The sequence below is a fragment of the Orbicella faveolata genome, unplaced genomic scaffold (assembly GCF_042242905.1).
Source record: "Orbicella faveolata isolate gen_17 unplaced genomic scaffold, um_ofav_v1 contig_48, whole genome shotgun sequence".
NCBI lineage: Eukaryota > Metazoa > Cnidaria > Anthozoa > Scleractinia > Merulinidae > Orbicella > Orbicella faveolata.
This window is the reverse complement of record NW_028301578.1, coordinates 12,357,071-12,373,013: the sequence shown is the minus strand read 5'-3', so window position 1 is coordinate 12,373,013 and position 15,943 is coordinate 12,357,071. Positions and strand designations below refer to the sequence as shown.

The following is a 15,943-nucleotide window of genomic DNA, read 5'->3' as shown; positions in this document are numbered from 1 at the left end:
TTTTTCAAAAACCCCGGGCAAAGTAGAAATCCGCTGTCCTGTGCTTTTTATGACCGCGCATCCGGGACTTTTAGCTAGAAATAGCGAACATTTTGGATGCTAGTTAGGAGATACGACGAGGTTTTACGTGGTTTAGCGCCGTAGAAACGCAACGATGTACGACGATTTTCTGACACGTTTTCAAGGTAGGTGATTAATGCTTTTTTTCTTGTATTCACGTATTTTTCATGAAGCTCGCAGTATTTTTCCTGAGTCCTTAAGTCGATAAACTTTCATCATGCCAAGTGCCGTATTGTAAAACGTTGACTGAAATGGAGTGGACTGGATTTGTAAAACATGGAGTGGATTTGTAAAAGGTGGATTTGTAAAAGGTGGATTTGTAAAAGGTGGATTTGTAAAACATGGATTTGTAAAAGTTGGAATTGTAAAACATGGATTTGTAAAAGGTGGATTTGTAAAAGGTGGATTTGTAAAAGGTGGATTTGTAAAACATGGATTTGTAAAAAAATGATAATTTAAAATTAAAGTGCGCAACAAGAACAGTACAGAATTTTTTTCCGTGCAGATCAAATCGGAAACTGTGCAATAAAAGCTAAAGATTGTTGCACCCAGGGGACAATAAGCAGCAAGAACGTAACAGTATTGAAAGAAAACCGGTCGTTATCCCACAATATAATTAGCCAGAAGTTTGTGCAAGCAGCTTAAACCTTGGTTATACAAATCCAGTCCACTCCACTCCAGTCCACTCCAGTCCATGTTTTACAAGATGCCATGCCAAGTGCCTTCATGGTAAATGTAGACAAGCTAGTTTTTGGTTGACTTTTCTAAAAGTCAGACCACTATCGCTGTTCCATTTAATACACTCGAGAGTGACACAATTGACTTGTGTTATTTTTGACCGGTTATCACTTTGTTGCTGACGAAAATGGACCTTTTTAGGTTCATCTTGGCATGAAATTGCACCATGAGAGACTTCAGGCTCTTTGTTGAATTTGTGGAGAGACACTCAAGATCACAAGTGCAATGTGGAAGTAGCAGTGAAGTGGATAAAGTTTGGTAAGTGTTTCTTTTAATTGATTCACCCAATGTTCATCCATGTTTTATTTGTGTCAAGTGCCGACTAATTTGTGGAAAAAAGTACCTTAAAAGCTAGATTAAAATTGCCACCCTTGTCAAAACATGCATGGTATCCGCACAGTGAAAGTTGTACTGTGTAATGTGTGAAACCCACCTGAAATGTCAACCAGGCAGGCTATCAGAAGCCAAGAAAGCAAATAGTTCTCTAAGGAAGAAAAACACCAAAGAGATAACAATATATCAACTGAGAAGAAACAAGCAATCATGACTTTGAATGGGAAAGGCTGCAATTGATAACCCTGAAAAACTTAGGCTAAATGTTTAAGATGTGTCACCCTTGGCAGAGCTCCTTCTTCCAAGGTTTAAACTGAAATCTATATTACTTCTTTGTTGCAGTTGTATCACTGGAGAGCCAACAGCCAGTTGAAAACCACCTACAGCACAGAGGTGACAGCGAAACAGACAGGCCGGGGGTAGTGCAACGATTCCTATCAGTATCTCGAGGAATGGCACAAAAGGTAGAGGAGATTGTATGTGCTCATTTACCAGACATTGAGGACCATGCAAACATGTAAGGTAAGGTTTGTGGAGGGCACTGCACTCTTTTTTGCATTTTTTAAAAACTATACACACTGCAGCTGTTCCTAGTAGATGATTATTCTTTTCCTCCTCATGAAGATTGAATGTATCAGAAAGTAATATTTTTGCAAAATAATCATTATGAAAACAAAGACTGAAAAGTTAAAAGAGTTTAGAATGTATTGTCAAGTGTTGAACATTGCTAACTGTGAAACTAATGCAAAACATTTATTGGTTGTGAACAGGAAACATATCACTTTGGTTAAGAATATGTAATGAAAAATAGAAAAAAAATCATGGCAACATATAAGAGTCAATAGCCCACTTGAGGGCACTCTCTTATTTAGTGAGACTAAAGTGGTAACTACATTCAAATTAAATTCGTATTTTAAAACTAAAAAAACATTTGTAACAATATTGACATCTGTAAGCAATGTAATAATCTTCTAAGTGTTTGTGATTTGTTTCAGGTCCTGCATTCATCCAAGGTTGAGAGTATCTAAAGAGTGAATAAAATAAAATGGATTTCACTTTCAAGACTCATTTTTTTAAAAATATTACTTAAAATAAATATATAATAATACCATGGGACATGTGGATGGATTGTGAGTGTTTCCTTTTCAACTTGTCCACGAATTATATTTTGATGTTTTTGAGTAAATAACTTGCTTAAAGTCAGCAATTATATGTAAGCTTTCACAATTTAAACGTGGAAATCTGATATGATATATTTTAGCACAGCAACAGATAGATGCAAGAAATATTTCAAATTAATACCAAAATGGAGAAATTTCAGATTTACAAAGAATATATTAACAGATTCTTGACTATCCCTGCATCTGACAACACATCTAAAATTTTGGATTCATTTTTCTAGCTCAGTATACATGTATTTTGTATACCAGAACAAGAATTTCTCACTCGTATGCTTCGGTCCGAGCATAATCTGGGAAGAATTGTCTGTGACATAGACCGCGAACACAAACTTTCCTTTTATTTCATAATTTCGACAGTATTGAACTCAATTTGGGACAAATATATACCTCCTGACGACCCGCATTCACTGCCGTATGTAGGCATTCGCGACTCTCTTTGTCCGCCATCTTGAATTTCTTGGTTTGTTATGAAATACAACACTCTAACCAAAACATGCATTCTCATTGGTTGAAACGCGAGTTTCGTGACATCACAGATGTCCTAATATATTGGGATATTCCAGACTGATGTAAACAGCAAAATTTCCATACGAGTCCAGTTCACTTCATTACGCCGCAGCGAAACCGAAATATTTTGCACCACTGGAAGGAGGGAACATTTTTCCTCATTTTGGATGCTCGACTGGAAAAACTATAGGGTAGGTAAATTCTTTCAGATTTGTTGAAATGTACTGTCCGGTTTCGACAATTTATTAGCTCAGTCCAGTTACGATTGAAATCTTGGAAAGCACGAGGAAACTTTGTTTTGGCGTGACTTATACCATCTTCATTCACTTTACGGAAATTGCAATAAATAATCCTGTAAAAGAAGATAGCATAACTACAAACTGAAAGATGTCATAAGTCGTGCCGAAATATATCTTTCAAAAGCTGCTTCGAGTTTTTCAAATCAATTCTGGTATTACGTAACCCAAAATGATCGACGGCGAGAGTTGCGGCGGCCGAGCACTCCTGGCGCCCAAGTCAACCTCGAGTCACGAGTTAACCGCGAGTCAACCACGAGACAAGCCAATTTTTTTCTTCTTCTTTATCTATATTTTGTCCCCCAAAAATATAGATTGTAGCAAGAAAAATATGTGAATATAGATTGTCTTAGCAGTTAACATCAGGACATTTTAATAACAGGCTCACCTCAATGGCGGCTCGCGCCATCTTGTAGTCTTACGCAACATATTATCCAAAGGACCCTGGCTGGGATCTTGCACAGTCCCCCAAACTATGGTAAATTTGATGGCAAGTCACGTTATTTGCTGTGTCCCATTGCCGATTATCAAGGTAAGATTGTCTTGACCAAATAGTGAGTGACATGAATCTAGTTGACTATCTACTGAGTCAGAGAAAAGTTTAACGATATTAAACATTCGCGCATTTTATTTCCTACAATCTATTTTTGTTTTCGGGACAAAAGAAAACCGCTCGAGGTTGATTTGGGCTCGCGGTCGCATTGTCTCGGGTAACGCTACATGCCGGCGACAACAACGTCCATTGAGATTCTGATTTATAACCTACTACCTACGTTCGGTAAATATTCGAACTCTCTGTTATTTGGAATTCGGACCTATTTCTCTTCGATTTGCCGTTTTTTAATCACTTCCTGTCGGCTACATCACAGGCGGCCCAAGCTCACAATGCGAGGAGTTTTTTTTTTTTTTTAATCTTTATGCGAACGTTCAGCGCGCGAAACGTGACACGGTTACCGCCGACATCTACTATTACATAACGACCGAATTTGGTTACGCGAAACGTGACCTTCGCCTTGCAGTATGTGGTGGTGTTGTGTTACAACGGTTTGAATTTATAAAGGTTTGTATGGGGAAAAACGGTAATCGACATTATAGCTGAAATTTCGGTATTTTTGCAATAAGAATGACTCACCTCAATGCCTTGTTGTCTTTTCTATTGTCATCTCGCTTCTCAGCTCGATCCGAAGCTATTTAAGCAAGTTGTCGCTTTTTGGTTTTCCTCTACTAAGAAAGAGTAAAGGCCACACACTCGATTCTGGACTGACCCCCGCTCGAAGCGAAAAAAAAAACACTGAAATCCCGCCAGCCGCCCCAATTCCTCCGCAGAATCATAGTACAGGTTTAAGCGCTCCCTTGCAGTTAAATTCCAAGCCAAATTCATCTCCACAGCGCACGATACAAAGCTCTGAATCGAAGAAAGCTAACCATCCGGAATCAGTGATCATGCTGCCCGCACCATTTGTGGACACATTCGAAACCCGAGCGGAATGCCGGGCTAACAAATTGACCCTGACCAGGGGAAGGGAGCGCACAGTTCTCGACAAGCCAGGTACTTTGCTCCACGGTCCTCTGGGAAGATTTTTGTCCAGGCCGCCGACGGAGCATTGTTGTGACAAGCCAATCAAAGCAACGACTAGACGTGTTTACAAATGTGAGATACTTTGATAACTCTCAGAGAAAACCCTTCACGCGATCTCGAATAGATACATTCTTCGTGGGTCACTATCATCAACAGAGCTCATCTAGTTTATGTTAAGATCTTTTGAAGATCTGAAATAGACGGTTTGTTTGTGGAGATACTACTTTGCAAAGTGTAGAGGAATGAAGGTCGTTAGCCAACATGTAAGTATGCACTGAATATTACTGAATATTCGCGGCACATGTCATAATAGCTAAGGAAATTTGCTTTAGTTTTGTTGCATCACAGCCATATTATGTCTTACTCTAGATTTAGCAGTTTTTCAGTATCAAATTTTGTCCTTTAACGGTGTACTTTTCCGTAGCAAAGAAAATATTTGAAGCAGGTTTCAGGACGGACACCGGTGCCAACAGATCGCGTTTAAATTTTCGCACGTCTAAAAATCGTTCGCATCTTGATTTCGTTCAAATGCTTTACAGGATAAAACTAAACGCTGATCAGGAACGAATAGTTACATTTGCTGCCAAGGGGCACAACCTTCTGATCACCGGCCAAGCTGGAGTTGGGAAAAGTGAAGTGATTAAACGAATCCTATCAGTTGCAAAAGCACGTGGAAGAAAGATAGGTGTGATATGTTCGAGCGGTATCGCCTGCCAAGTTTACGACCGTGGAGTTGCGTCGACGGTCCATTCATTTTATGGGTTGATGACAGCCGAATTGCCTTGGCGGCAGGTTATCGACCGATCTTTGTGTAACTCTCTGGTTTGCGACCGTGTGAAGGCTATTGATGTGATTATATGGGATGAAGCTAGCATGTCCAGTAGGAAAATGTATCTATTCGAGATCGCGTGAAGGGTTTTCTCTGAGAGTTATCAAAGTATCTCACATTTGTAAACACGTCTAGTCGTTGCTTTGATTGGCTTGTCACAACAATGCTCCGTCGGCGGCCTGGACAAAAATCTTCCCAGAGGACCGTGGAGCAAAGTACCTGGCTTGTCGAGAACTGTGCGCTCCCTTCCCCTGGTCAGGGTCAATTTGTTAGCCCGGCATTCCGCTCGGGTTTCGAATGTGTCCACAAATGGTGCGGGCAGCATGATCACTGATTCCGGATGGTTAGCTTTCTTCGATTCAGAGCTTTGTATCGTGCGCTGTGGAGATGAATTTGGCTTGGAATTTAACTGCAAGGGAGCGCTTAAACCTGTACTATGATTCTGCGGAGGAATTGGGGCGGCTGGCGGGATTTCAGTGTTTTTTTTTTCGCTTCGAGCGGGGGTCAGTCCAGAATCGAGTGTGTAGCCTTTACTCTTTCTTAGTAGAGGAAAACCAAAAAGCGACAACTTGCTTAAATAGCTTCGGATCGAGCTGAGAAGCGAGATGACAATAGAAAAGACAACAAGGCATTGAGGTGAGTCATTCTTATTGCAAAAATACCGAAATTTCAGCTATAATGTCGATTACCGTTTTTCCCCATACAAACCTTTATAAATTCAAACCGTTGTAACACAACACCACCACATACTGCAAGGCGAAGGTCACGTTTCGCGTAACCAAATTCGGTCGTTATGTAATAGTAGATGTCGGCGGTAACCGTGTCACGTTTCGCGCGCTGAACGTTCGCATAAAGATTAAAAAAAAAAAAAAACTCCTCGCATTGTGAGCTTGGGCCGCCTGTGGCTACATCGACGCCATTCAGCTCCATTCCCACGTGTTACGTAAGCTGAAAAATCTTCGACCGCACAAAGTCGTGTTGTAGCAGGCACTAGTAGTCAATGCTTGACGCAAACTACGCTATTTTGAACTGATTTGTTTGGTCTTTGACCTAAAATCAACCCCTTTTTAGTTCGAACTCGAATGGTAAAGTTCAAATATGCACATGAAACCTTAGCGAAAACACCGGAAATAATTAATTTAGAATTCTTTGATCGCACTGTTATCTTCTTTGTCCATCGAATGTGGCGCGAAGAATGCGTAAAGAATAGACTACGAGTAATCCCTCTTTCGCTTAGTCCGTCGCGCGTAACGCGAAAGAAAACCGCGAGAAAAAAAATGGCCGCGCGAAATCCTCCTTTCGCGCGCTCCTCGCCCCCAGGATTTCGCGCGGCCATTTTTTTCTCGCGGTTTTCTTTCGCGTTACTCACGACGGACTAAGCGAAAGAGGGATTACTCGTAGTCTACGTAAAGAAGAAAAATGGCAGCAAAAGCGAGAGGGATAAGTTTATTATTTACTTCATGTTCATCACTTCCAATGAAGGCTGCACGGATAAGACAAGAGTCATTCCATCATGTTACGTGCATGTTTATGTTTACGTGTTATTTTGTTATTTTAATTAATTTTATATATATATTTTTCGGAGTGTAGCCTAGATGACGTTTAAAGTAAATAAAATAGTCTTTTCACATTTCACTAGCAAAATAATAGGCATTTCAAGCTCACAAAAAAGAGGAACTACTTTTTTTAACACGAACGTTAACTTACATTGCTTGCTGGAGTAATACTTTTTATATAAGATAGTTCTACTTAAGAATTTCAAGTATCTCTGGATCTAAATCGATGTATTAAGTGTTTCTTTATCTGTAAAAATAACGTTAAGTTCCACTGAAATGGAAATCTTGACTGGTTCACGTTCTCCACTGGGAAAACGCACAATTTACATTTGCATGAGGTTCTCGTGTTGTTGTTTTGTAGATGACGGCTTAAAAACATACCACGATTTGTAACGCCTCTGCAGACGTGTAGCAGATTTATCAACCGGCTTGGAGCGACTCCACACAGTTTGTATCCACTAATATCACGAGCAAAAGATTCCGCCTGGACGTGGGGCTAAACGTCGCCAAGTACCGACTCAAATATGAGCAGGATTACACTTTGTTTCTGCGTCTTTGGGACCTTCACTTTCTTCAACCAAGAAATGCTTCTCATAGCATCACAGGACATTCTCAGTGGCCTAAAACTGCCAACAGCCACAATCCTCATTTGCCTAATTGCACCTCTGATGATCATAAAAATTATCGCGCCCTGGTTTATTCAAAAAATTCCTTACGTCGTAAGGGTGTCCTTCGTCGCTCTGTGCATGACTCTGGCACTTGTTCTCATCGTATTCGTTGAAAATATCAAAGTAAAGCTGGTAGGAATTGCGTTAAATTCTTTGGCTACAGGGACTTCTGAAATTACATTTCTTGGCCTCACATCGTTTTATCCACGAACTTACATAAGTGCTTTCGTGGCAGGCACTGGAATGGCTTGTCTAGTCCCTCCACTTTACTACACAGGTAAGAGAAATATTCCCAATTAAGAAGTTGGCCATTAAGCTACGATGATTAATTCATGTAATCCCAACAGGACCAACAACATTCAAAGCCACGAAGCCATACAAATAGGCCATTTCCGAGTTACTTTGTGCCTTTGTTACAAAGCGACTCTTCGTGCGAAACCTTTCTCATGAAAGTAAGTCTGATTTGTATGAAGATGAACCTGCATGTAGGTGGAACACACTTTCATGTGAATGTTTTCGCACGAAGACTCCGTTTTAACCCTTCAATCGATGGATTTAACCTTAAGAAGACACCATTTTATTCTAGAGATTTCTATTTCTGGCCATTGTCTGGAGAAAATCTCACCGAACTCTCAGAACTCGTACTCCTGACCTCTGTTGATAGATAGCTTATTAGAAGTAGACCAGTAGAGAAAAGAAAGACTATAACGTGTCTTTCGGCGTCCCCTCCTTAAGCTTCTGACCCTCAATCCGTACCAGGTTTGCTCTTAAATCTCATTTTTATATTATCATTAGCTATATATAGAAGTCAATTTATTTACGGTCTAATGAGAAAGTCAACATTGATCGGCTTGTTCATTCCTCAGGGATCACAACATGGACTTGCTGCGCACCGAAGACTGCCATCATGGCAGTGATCCCGTTGCCTCTACTGCTCCTTGTGTTCTATGCAATTCTGGACAAGAGCTACATCACAAACGGCTCCAACAGTAGACGCAAGGAGCGCATCCAGGTGGAGTACACAATTATACCATCCACTTCTGACAGCAAGGACCAATTCGCGACTGACATTCAATCGTCCATCTGTGGGGAAAAGCTGAGAATCGGTGTGAAAATTCTTCCGTACATCATTCCACTTCTACTGAGCTTCTTTGCAGAGTACCTGTCCAATTCATCCGTGATTACCACGATCGTCCCCAATTCCAAAGTCCCTCCTCGCGATCACTTCCTTTACTACCTCTTCTCCTATGAAATCGGCAAGTTCCTCGGGAGAAGCCATCTGTTTATACTCTCGTGCCTGCCGTCTGACTCCCTGGAGGTCTTGAGGTGCAAGAGGACATGGGTGTTCGCGTTGATTGAGCTAGCGCATCTTATTTTTTTCCTGTTAGAATCCTGGTATCATTTCGTCTGGTACATGTGGATAGTAATCTTCCTCTGCTTTACCCTTGGTCTGGTTGCTGGAATGCTGGTCTTGCACTCGCCCCATGCCGTCTCGGGTCATGTTGCGCCCGAGGAGAAAGAGTTTGCCCTGGGACTGCTGACAGTCGGTAATGCAGTCGGCGGATTCGTGGCCGGGTTACTTGGCCTGGTTGTGGAGCCATATCTGCGAAAGAAATGCCTCGTACATTACTCAGCTAGCAAAGAGCTTTGTTTCACAAGAACTCAGAACACCACTGGATGGGACAGTAATATACATTGTTAAACGTTTCTCCGTTGCAAATCCATGAACTGTTGAGAATAGTTGAATGCTAAATTTTACAGTATGGTACACTTTCAGAGCCCAGCTTAGCGAACTCGAACAGCTCAGAAAACGTTCCATCTTAGCACCTTCCGTTGTCCCCAGTCCCACCCTCCTTCCCAGTGACGGATACTTAAATGCTCAAAGAGGAAGGTGGAAAGGGGACCAAAGAAAGTTTTTTTTTGCTTAAATAACAGGGGGGGGGGGTGGAGGATGACGTGACGTCACAATTTGACTATCACTGGCACTAGGGCTTGCCACAAGTTGCTCGAGATTTCCCAAAAAGTTTCCCGAAATGTCTCAAAAAGTTGCTCAAAAGTTGCTCCAAAAAAAGTCAAAAGTTGCTTTTTGTAACGAAAGTTGCTACTAAAAGCAAAACCTTTTTTTGTTTCTCTCTTCTTTTATTTGGTCTGATGCAAAAATATGAAATCTGTACAACAAAAGTAAAATGTCTGAGTATTTTTGTGCAATTTTGCCCGGTAACCAGCGTCGCTGAATAAATTTGTTCACAATACGTATGAGTGAATACTACGCATCAATATCAATATAACAATATTGATCTTGTAAAAATTCTATTATGAACCAATAAAATTGTCGTTGCTGTTCACGGTCAAGAATTCTAACCATTTTCATTTTCGCTGGAGTACTCAGTCTTGCCCCTGCTTCTGCGGCTACCCTCAAAGGATCTGAATGACTTTCGTAACCTGAAACACTCGAATCTGTGGAGCGTGAATCTTCGTCCGCCATTTTGGATTTTCTTTAAAAAAAAAACGCTGACCTAGCAGCCCGGCTGCATACATCTTTGCCCATGATCTGCCCCAGGGGGGAGGAACTGCTCCTTTTTCACAGGAAATTCACAAATTGTCTACTGAAGCATTGTAAAATATGGAAGCATGGCCAATTAAAGCCCTAAAGGCTGCTCCAATATCTAGAAAACTAGAAATTGCTCAGAATGCAAACAGTTGCTCGAAACAAAAAAAAGTTGCTCGAAATACGAAAAGTTGCCAAAAAGTTGCTGAGCAACTTGCGGCAAGCCTTAACTGGCACTAGTGTTAGAATCTAATTTTCTAGCTTGTTACCACCATGTTAAGCTAAATGCTGTAGAACAAAAATACATTACCGAAGAATTGTGAAGAATACATCACTGAAAATCCATTATAGAAAAATATATATACATCGCATAGCTACAAATTGCTATTGGTATAGGTAATCATACGGTTTTGCGTTCAATTTGGAATTAACTTGCACGAGTGAGTTTTTCAAAAAGCGCGAGCCGTTTCGGCGAATGCAATTTCAGCTTTTTGAAAACTCACAAGTGCAAATTAATTCCAAATTGAACGAGTAAAACCGTATGATTACTTATTAATAATATAAACATGAAAAAATTCGCGTGAAGGTGCCGGAAGATCTTTCTTGAAGCCCTTTTTTCTCATTCGAGAGAACTTTTTCATAGTTTCGGCACAAAATTTTCGTCATCATCTTACTTGATATCATTGGCTTAGAAAATTTCCCATTGTCTTTCAGCCAATCATAATCCAGAATTACGATGTGTAATTTGCACTGCAGGTGTTACACTTTTTGCACCGGTTTCACAGTTGACCTGCACTGCTCTCACCCAATCAGAATCGAGTAATTTTTTCATGTATATTATCATTAACTATAATTTAAATATTTAAGTGGTGCTGCTTATACTTCTTCTTAAAACGTTAATAAAAGAATTATATCGTAAACTTTTTAGGCAAGCCAATTGGCTAAGAAGAACCGTGATTCTCAAATTTTTGATGCACAAAATTGGAATGTCGATTGTCTATATCTATGGTTGATGATTTTGTCCTATAGTAGTTTAGTCACCCCGACTATTCGCGGATACCAAAACAAACAAACAAACCAACATTTGACGGTGACACACAATGTAACACAACGTGACGACCAAGGGTAATAAAGGTTACCGTACCTTTATTTCAAAACGCTACCAAGAGGCAACAAATTTCCCAATTATTCACACTTCAGACGTAGTGAAAATCAAAAATGGGACAGTTTGTCGAAGTGGGAAGCAGAAGTGGAAGAACAAATCGATCACAATGCTAGTTCTCATGTATTTTGATTGGTTTATTCTTCGGCTTCTGCTTGCACTCTGACAATCTAATTTTCACTCGATCATAACTGGTAAGGGAAGGAGTGATAAGCAGAATCGGTGTTCTGCTACCAATTTCGTTGGTTTGATTTTAACTGTGAGCTGGATCGTATTGCTCTGAGCTTCGGATTACGACTCTCGAGTCTAGCCCGTGAACAGACTCCGTTTAGAAGGGTCTGACCACGGCTGGAAGGGCAGCCGGAGAAGGAACTGGCGGACAGTGAAGTGACCGAGGGGGTAATGCAGTGGGGGTCGATCGGAGCGTCCTCTCCCCAGCCTCGTTCCCATGGACATGAAAAGACCCTAGGAACGAGGTTGTCCTCTCCCCTTGGCCCTCTCCTCCTTTCTTGCCTTCTTTTCTCCCATCCTCGACTAGAGAGCCTGCTTGCAGGCTACCCGACTCCTACTCTGTCCCCAGTGATTGGATGTCCAGTCCACTTATTTCCTCGGTCAACTTATAGATGGTTGTCACCGTCACGCAACGAAAAAATAAATCGAAAACTATTTAGTGGATAAAGTCAAGAAATTTTAATATTATTGGAGACAGATAAAGAAGACACCTCTTCAAGTTTTGGGTCTCTGTGTATTCCCAAACTTCAGATATTCGTCGAAATGTTTTGTGCAAATATGGAGCCGCCATGTTGGTTGAGCTCTGTGCTCCACCAACATGGCGGCCGGAAAAAAGTGCAAACACCTGTAACTTACTTTGACCATCTGGGCGACTGATTATCTGAACTGAACCAACAAACATTTACACAAGCACTTTTCCTAACACTTTAACTCCTAAAATGGGTAAAAATCACTAGATAAGTGTATATTTTTCCACAAACGCGATCGGAGCGGTATGTCACGCACCGCCATAACTCTGAACTTCAAACTGCGCTGGTGTCCAAACCAAGCACGCTATTGAACTGAAAAGTTGTAAACAGATGTAAGTTTAGATCCCCTTATCATGTTATGCCTTATGAGGATAAAAGTTTTCGTAACTTTTTAGTTTTGGATTTTGGAATTTGATGACGTCACGTGAAAACGATCTATTGTCTAGCCTGGATCGCTTGTGATTGATTAAACAGTTGCGATTCGATCAACAAAGATCGGGTCGAAAACCAAGTAGCGAATTATACCGTCGAAACTGCATGATGTGGCTAAATCTCCCCGCTGTCGTTTTTCATATGTTCAGCTGTGGTTGCTGCTGCCGTGTATTTTATTCTTCATTCTCTGATGCAAACGGAACAAGAAATCTGTTGCACTGCCACAGGAAAGCTTTCACGTCGCCTGGGATTCTTTGAACGGTACTTCCTAACAATGGCAACGGACAGCAACACTGGTTACATCAACACAGTTCTCTTACTAAAATCCAACGTAACGCTTGATCCAGATCACGTAAAGAAAGTTCTGTTCATGTTGTTACGGCGATTCCCTTTGCTCCGAATGCGTGTTACGGTTGACGAGTTCAAACAGCCATGTTTTGAAGAAATGGAAAACCCACAAAGTTTGGACTTTCGAAGCATGGTGGACGTAAACTCGGATGATTGGCTGCACGCGTTTCAGAAGCAAATCAACGGCGCGCCATTCAATACTCTTCGGGGACCTCTGTGGCGTGTGGCTTTACTGACAGAAACATGTGAGTCCATCGGAGAGGAAAACGTTTACAAAAATACGCTGCTGTTTACTTTCCATCACGTTATTGCTGACGCTCTTTCTGTGTTTGAACTTAAAAAGAAATTGGTAGAATATCTGGGTGCACTGTACAAAGGTGAGGCCATCGAAGTGAAAAGCTTGCCGTTTCGATCCCCGGTGGAGGAAGCAATGAAGAATTCAACAAGGCCTAATGTGTGGCAAAGGTTTATGATCGTAATGCTCTTTACCATCCGCAAGCTAAGAGTTAACGCGTTTCGCAAATCAAAGCTGAATAATTTGCACTTGTCAACATTCTCTCCCCCTCAAAGTCATTCACTAGCGCAGAGAACGTGCGCCGTGCCTCGAAACTTGTCAAGAGAAGAAACAATGGCTGTAATAAGTTGCAGTAAGAGAAATGAATGCACGGTTCACGGCGCAATAACTGCTGCGACTCATTTAGCCATGGCAAAGATTCTTCAGCAAAATAGCGCTAGCGATTCTAAGACTCAGAGCCCACTCTCAATTAACAGTACTTACACCGTAAATATTCGAAAAGAATGTCAGCCAAGGATCGAAAGCAAGGAATTCGGACTGTACATCTCGTTCGATTTTCTTCAAATTGCAGTTAATGCTTTCACCATTGAAGGGGTAGAGAGTTTCTGGGATTTCGCGCGCTCATGTACGAAAGAAATTCACGACAAGATTGATTTAGGAAAACACCAAGAAGTTTTCAAATTTTTTCAGTGTGTTGACATACCATCAGTGTGGGCTCTGTGGTGTTATGAAATTGAGCGTGGCCATCAACGGGAAATATTCAACTTGACTAACCTTGGAGCTCTGTCTATTGACGAAGAAGGAAAATCTCCTTACAAGTTTGCTGGCTCATATCTTACAGTGCAAGCCGCACAACTTAGTTACATCTTCTCTCACAATATTTTTGCCATCAATGGTCGCTTATACTGGACTGGAGAATATTCTCCTGAAATCACAACCAGATCTCGAGCAGAAGAGTTTGTGGATTTATCTCTTCGTATTTTGATGGGTGCTTGTGCCTCGTAAATTGCCTTTCGTTCAATAAAAAGCTCCGAAGGGACACGGAGGACGCTTGCCTAAGACCATCTCGCTCGGGAGCCCATCACCACGACGGGCAGGCGAAGAGCTCAAGAAAGTATTGAAACAACTATTCTTAAAATTTAGCAAATTTCAGCCTGGATATTCTTATAAAAAAGAGTATATCAAGTAAATGTACTTCTGCATGCATTTAACTTGAGCCCAGCCTAGTCTTATTCAGTCCTGACTACAGACTTAAAGATTGAATAGGACTTAATTTATAGAGTTTCATAATTTATTTCCAGAACCACTCATCACAGGCCCAAACACTTCAAAGTTCATGAGATTTTATTTGACAGAGGACGCGAGGCGTTGATCGACATGTACCAGAACTCATCTTCCCGTTGAGCCAAAAGCTAGAAACACGTTTGTGTTCGTCAACTACTCTGGAAGTAGAAAGATTGCGTGACAAACCCAAAGAGCTTCTCAACCTCGTTCCCAGTGTCTCATACAATTCTTTTGGTCTCCCGGCGCGAGAAGCAAAGAGACCCTAGGATAGAGATTGACAGCTTTCACGTAAGAGGCGAGTTCAAAAGAAAGTTTTTGCCTACATAGGTGGAACCTGCGGTTGCGACCACCTCTCGTAACGGACCACCTCTCCTCAGCGGCCAGTTTTCCAAAATACCAAAATCACTACATTTGGAACCTCTCCTATACGCGACTGCGACCTCTTTTAGAGGTAAAAGTGTGAAATTTTCTTTTGTTTTGAACTTCCCATAAGCGACCACTTGACAGATAATAGAGAGGAAACTGGATAATAAGGTGTTCAGTGTAACATTATCGCATTCCTGGGTCATAGTACAAGAGACGGAAATTTCCCAATGGAAAGCATCGGATTTATTCTCGAAATTGACTTTTCACATTTAAAAAAAAAAATGTTAAACATGGGGGTAGGTCTCTGCAGTTACCATATGCTCATGAGGCAAAATTTGAGCTCTCGTAAGTGACCGCCTCCCGTAAGCGACCTCATAGTCTTGACATTTTGGGTAGTCGCCAACGGGAGGTTCGCCTGTAGTACCCAAGGTTAGTCGATGTAATTTGGCATTAACTGCTGTTGTCTACTGAAAAGTTGTATAACCTATGGTCAGGCCCTCTTATTTCTCGCCAACGCCTGTTCTCAAGTTAAAAACTACACTGCAAACCTAGCCGCATAAAAAAAAACTGATCCTATTCCGTTGAATCGGGGCGGGTAGCCTGACAAAGAGAAGGCACTGCGATTGCGGAGTGTGGATAGAGGAAGGGGATATTTTGTGAAATAAATAGTTGAATAGAATGAACTGGATTTGTAAAGTATTGAGTAGCTATAGATTTGTTTGCCAAACTTACCCTCTGCAAATACATCTTTTACACAAGTCCAGTCGAGACAACACCTGATTTTGGAGAACAAGACAAGAATTTTTTTCTTTTTATATTTTGCTTTTTTTCCTGTCGTTCCGACCCTCCCTCTCTTGGGTCTCCGACGCGCCGTACATCTTGACAGAATAGACCTCTTTAGCTTGGACGGTTTGTTTTCCCATTGCAGACCACGTGATGATACTCTTGCGAAACGTCAAGAAAATTTTGGATTGTTGTTCCAAACCGTGCGTAGTTCATG

The 15,943-nt window shown here is 41.2% G+C and overlaps 2 protein-coding genes and 2 long non-coding RNA genes across 5 annotated transcripts; 3 read left to right on the top strand and 1 right to left on the bottom strand.

Moving 5' to 3' along the window:
- The first annotated feature begins 39 nt into the window (after positions 1-39).
- LOC110039769 (uncharacterized) lies at positions 40-2,186 on the top strand. Its single transcript, XR_002295567.2, has 4 exons — positions 40-185; positions 940-1,056; positions 1,474-1,653; positions 2,127-2,186. It is a non-coding gene; the product is annotated as an uncharacterized LOC110039769 (long non-coding RNA).
- On the bottom strand, positions 1,812-2,803 carry LOC110039768 (uncharacterized). The gene is made up of 2 exons (XR_016204557.1): positions 2,700-2,803; positions 1,812-2,155 (listed from the first exon to the last, which is right to left on the bottom strand). It is a non-coding gene; the product is annotated as an uncharacterized LOC110039768 (long non-coding RNA).
- Positions 2,804-2,888: 85 nt separating this feature from the next.
- LOC110039767 (uncharacterized) lies at positions 2,889-10,102 on the top strand. 2 transcript variants are annotated; one of them, XM_020744920.2, is made up of 3 exons: positions 2,889-3,010; positions 7,441-8,024; positions 8,614-10,102. In XM_020744920.2, the coding sequence occupies exons 2-3, from the start codon at positions 7,604-7,606 to the stop codon at positions 9,447-9,449; spliced, it is 1,257 nt and encodes a 418-aa protein (XP_020600579.2). In that variant the 5' UTR covers positions 2,889-3,010; positions 7,441-7,603; the 3' UTR covers positions 9,450-10,102. The 2 variants fall into 2 exon arrangements, with proteins under 2 accessions (XP_020600579.2, XP_020600578.2); XM_020744919.2 differs by lacking the exon at positions 2,889-3,010 and adding an exon at positions 3,024-3,647.
- A 2,587-nt stretch (positions 10,103-12,689) lies between these two features.
- LOC149096579 (uncharacterized) lies at positions 12,690-15,626 on the top strand. Its single transcript, XM_089280801.1, has one exon. The coding sequence runs from the start codon at positions 12,841-12,843 to the stop codon at positions 14,296-14,298; it is 1,458 nt and encodes a 485-aa protein (XP_089136927.1). The 5' UTR covers positions 12,690-12,840; the 3' UTR covers positions 14,299-15,626.
- Positions 15,627-15,943: the final 317 nt, after the last annotated feature.

Excerpts from the sequence above, each read along its gene's own strand:
- LOC110039767 (XM_020744920.2), top strand. The coding sequence starts at position 7,604 with ATGAGCAGGATTACACTTTGTTTCTGCGTCTTTGGGACCTTCACTTTC. Across the intron at positions 8,025-8,613 it reads CCCTCCACTTTACTACACAG|GGATCACAACATGGACTTGC; the intron begins GTAAGAGAAATA and ends TTCATTCCTCAG.
- LOC149096579 (XM_089280801.1), top strand. The coding sequence starts at position 12,841 with ATGCAAACGGAACAAGAAATCTGTTGCACTGCCACAGGAAAGCTTTCA.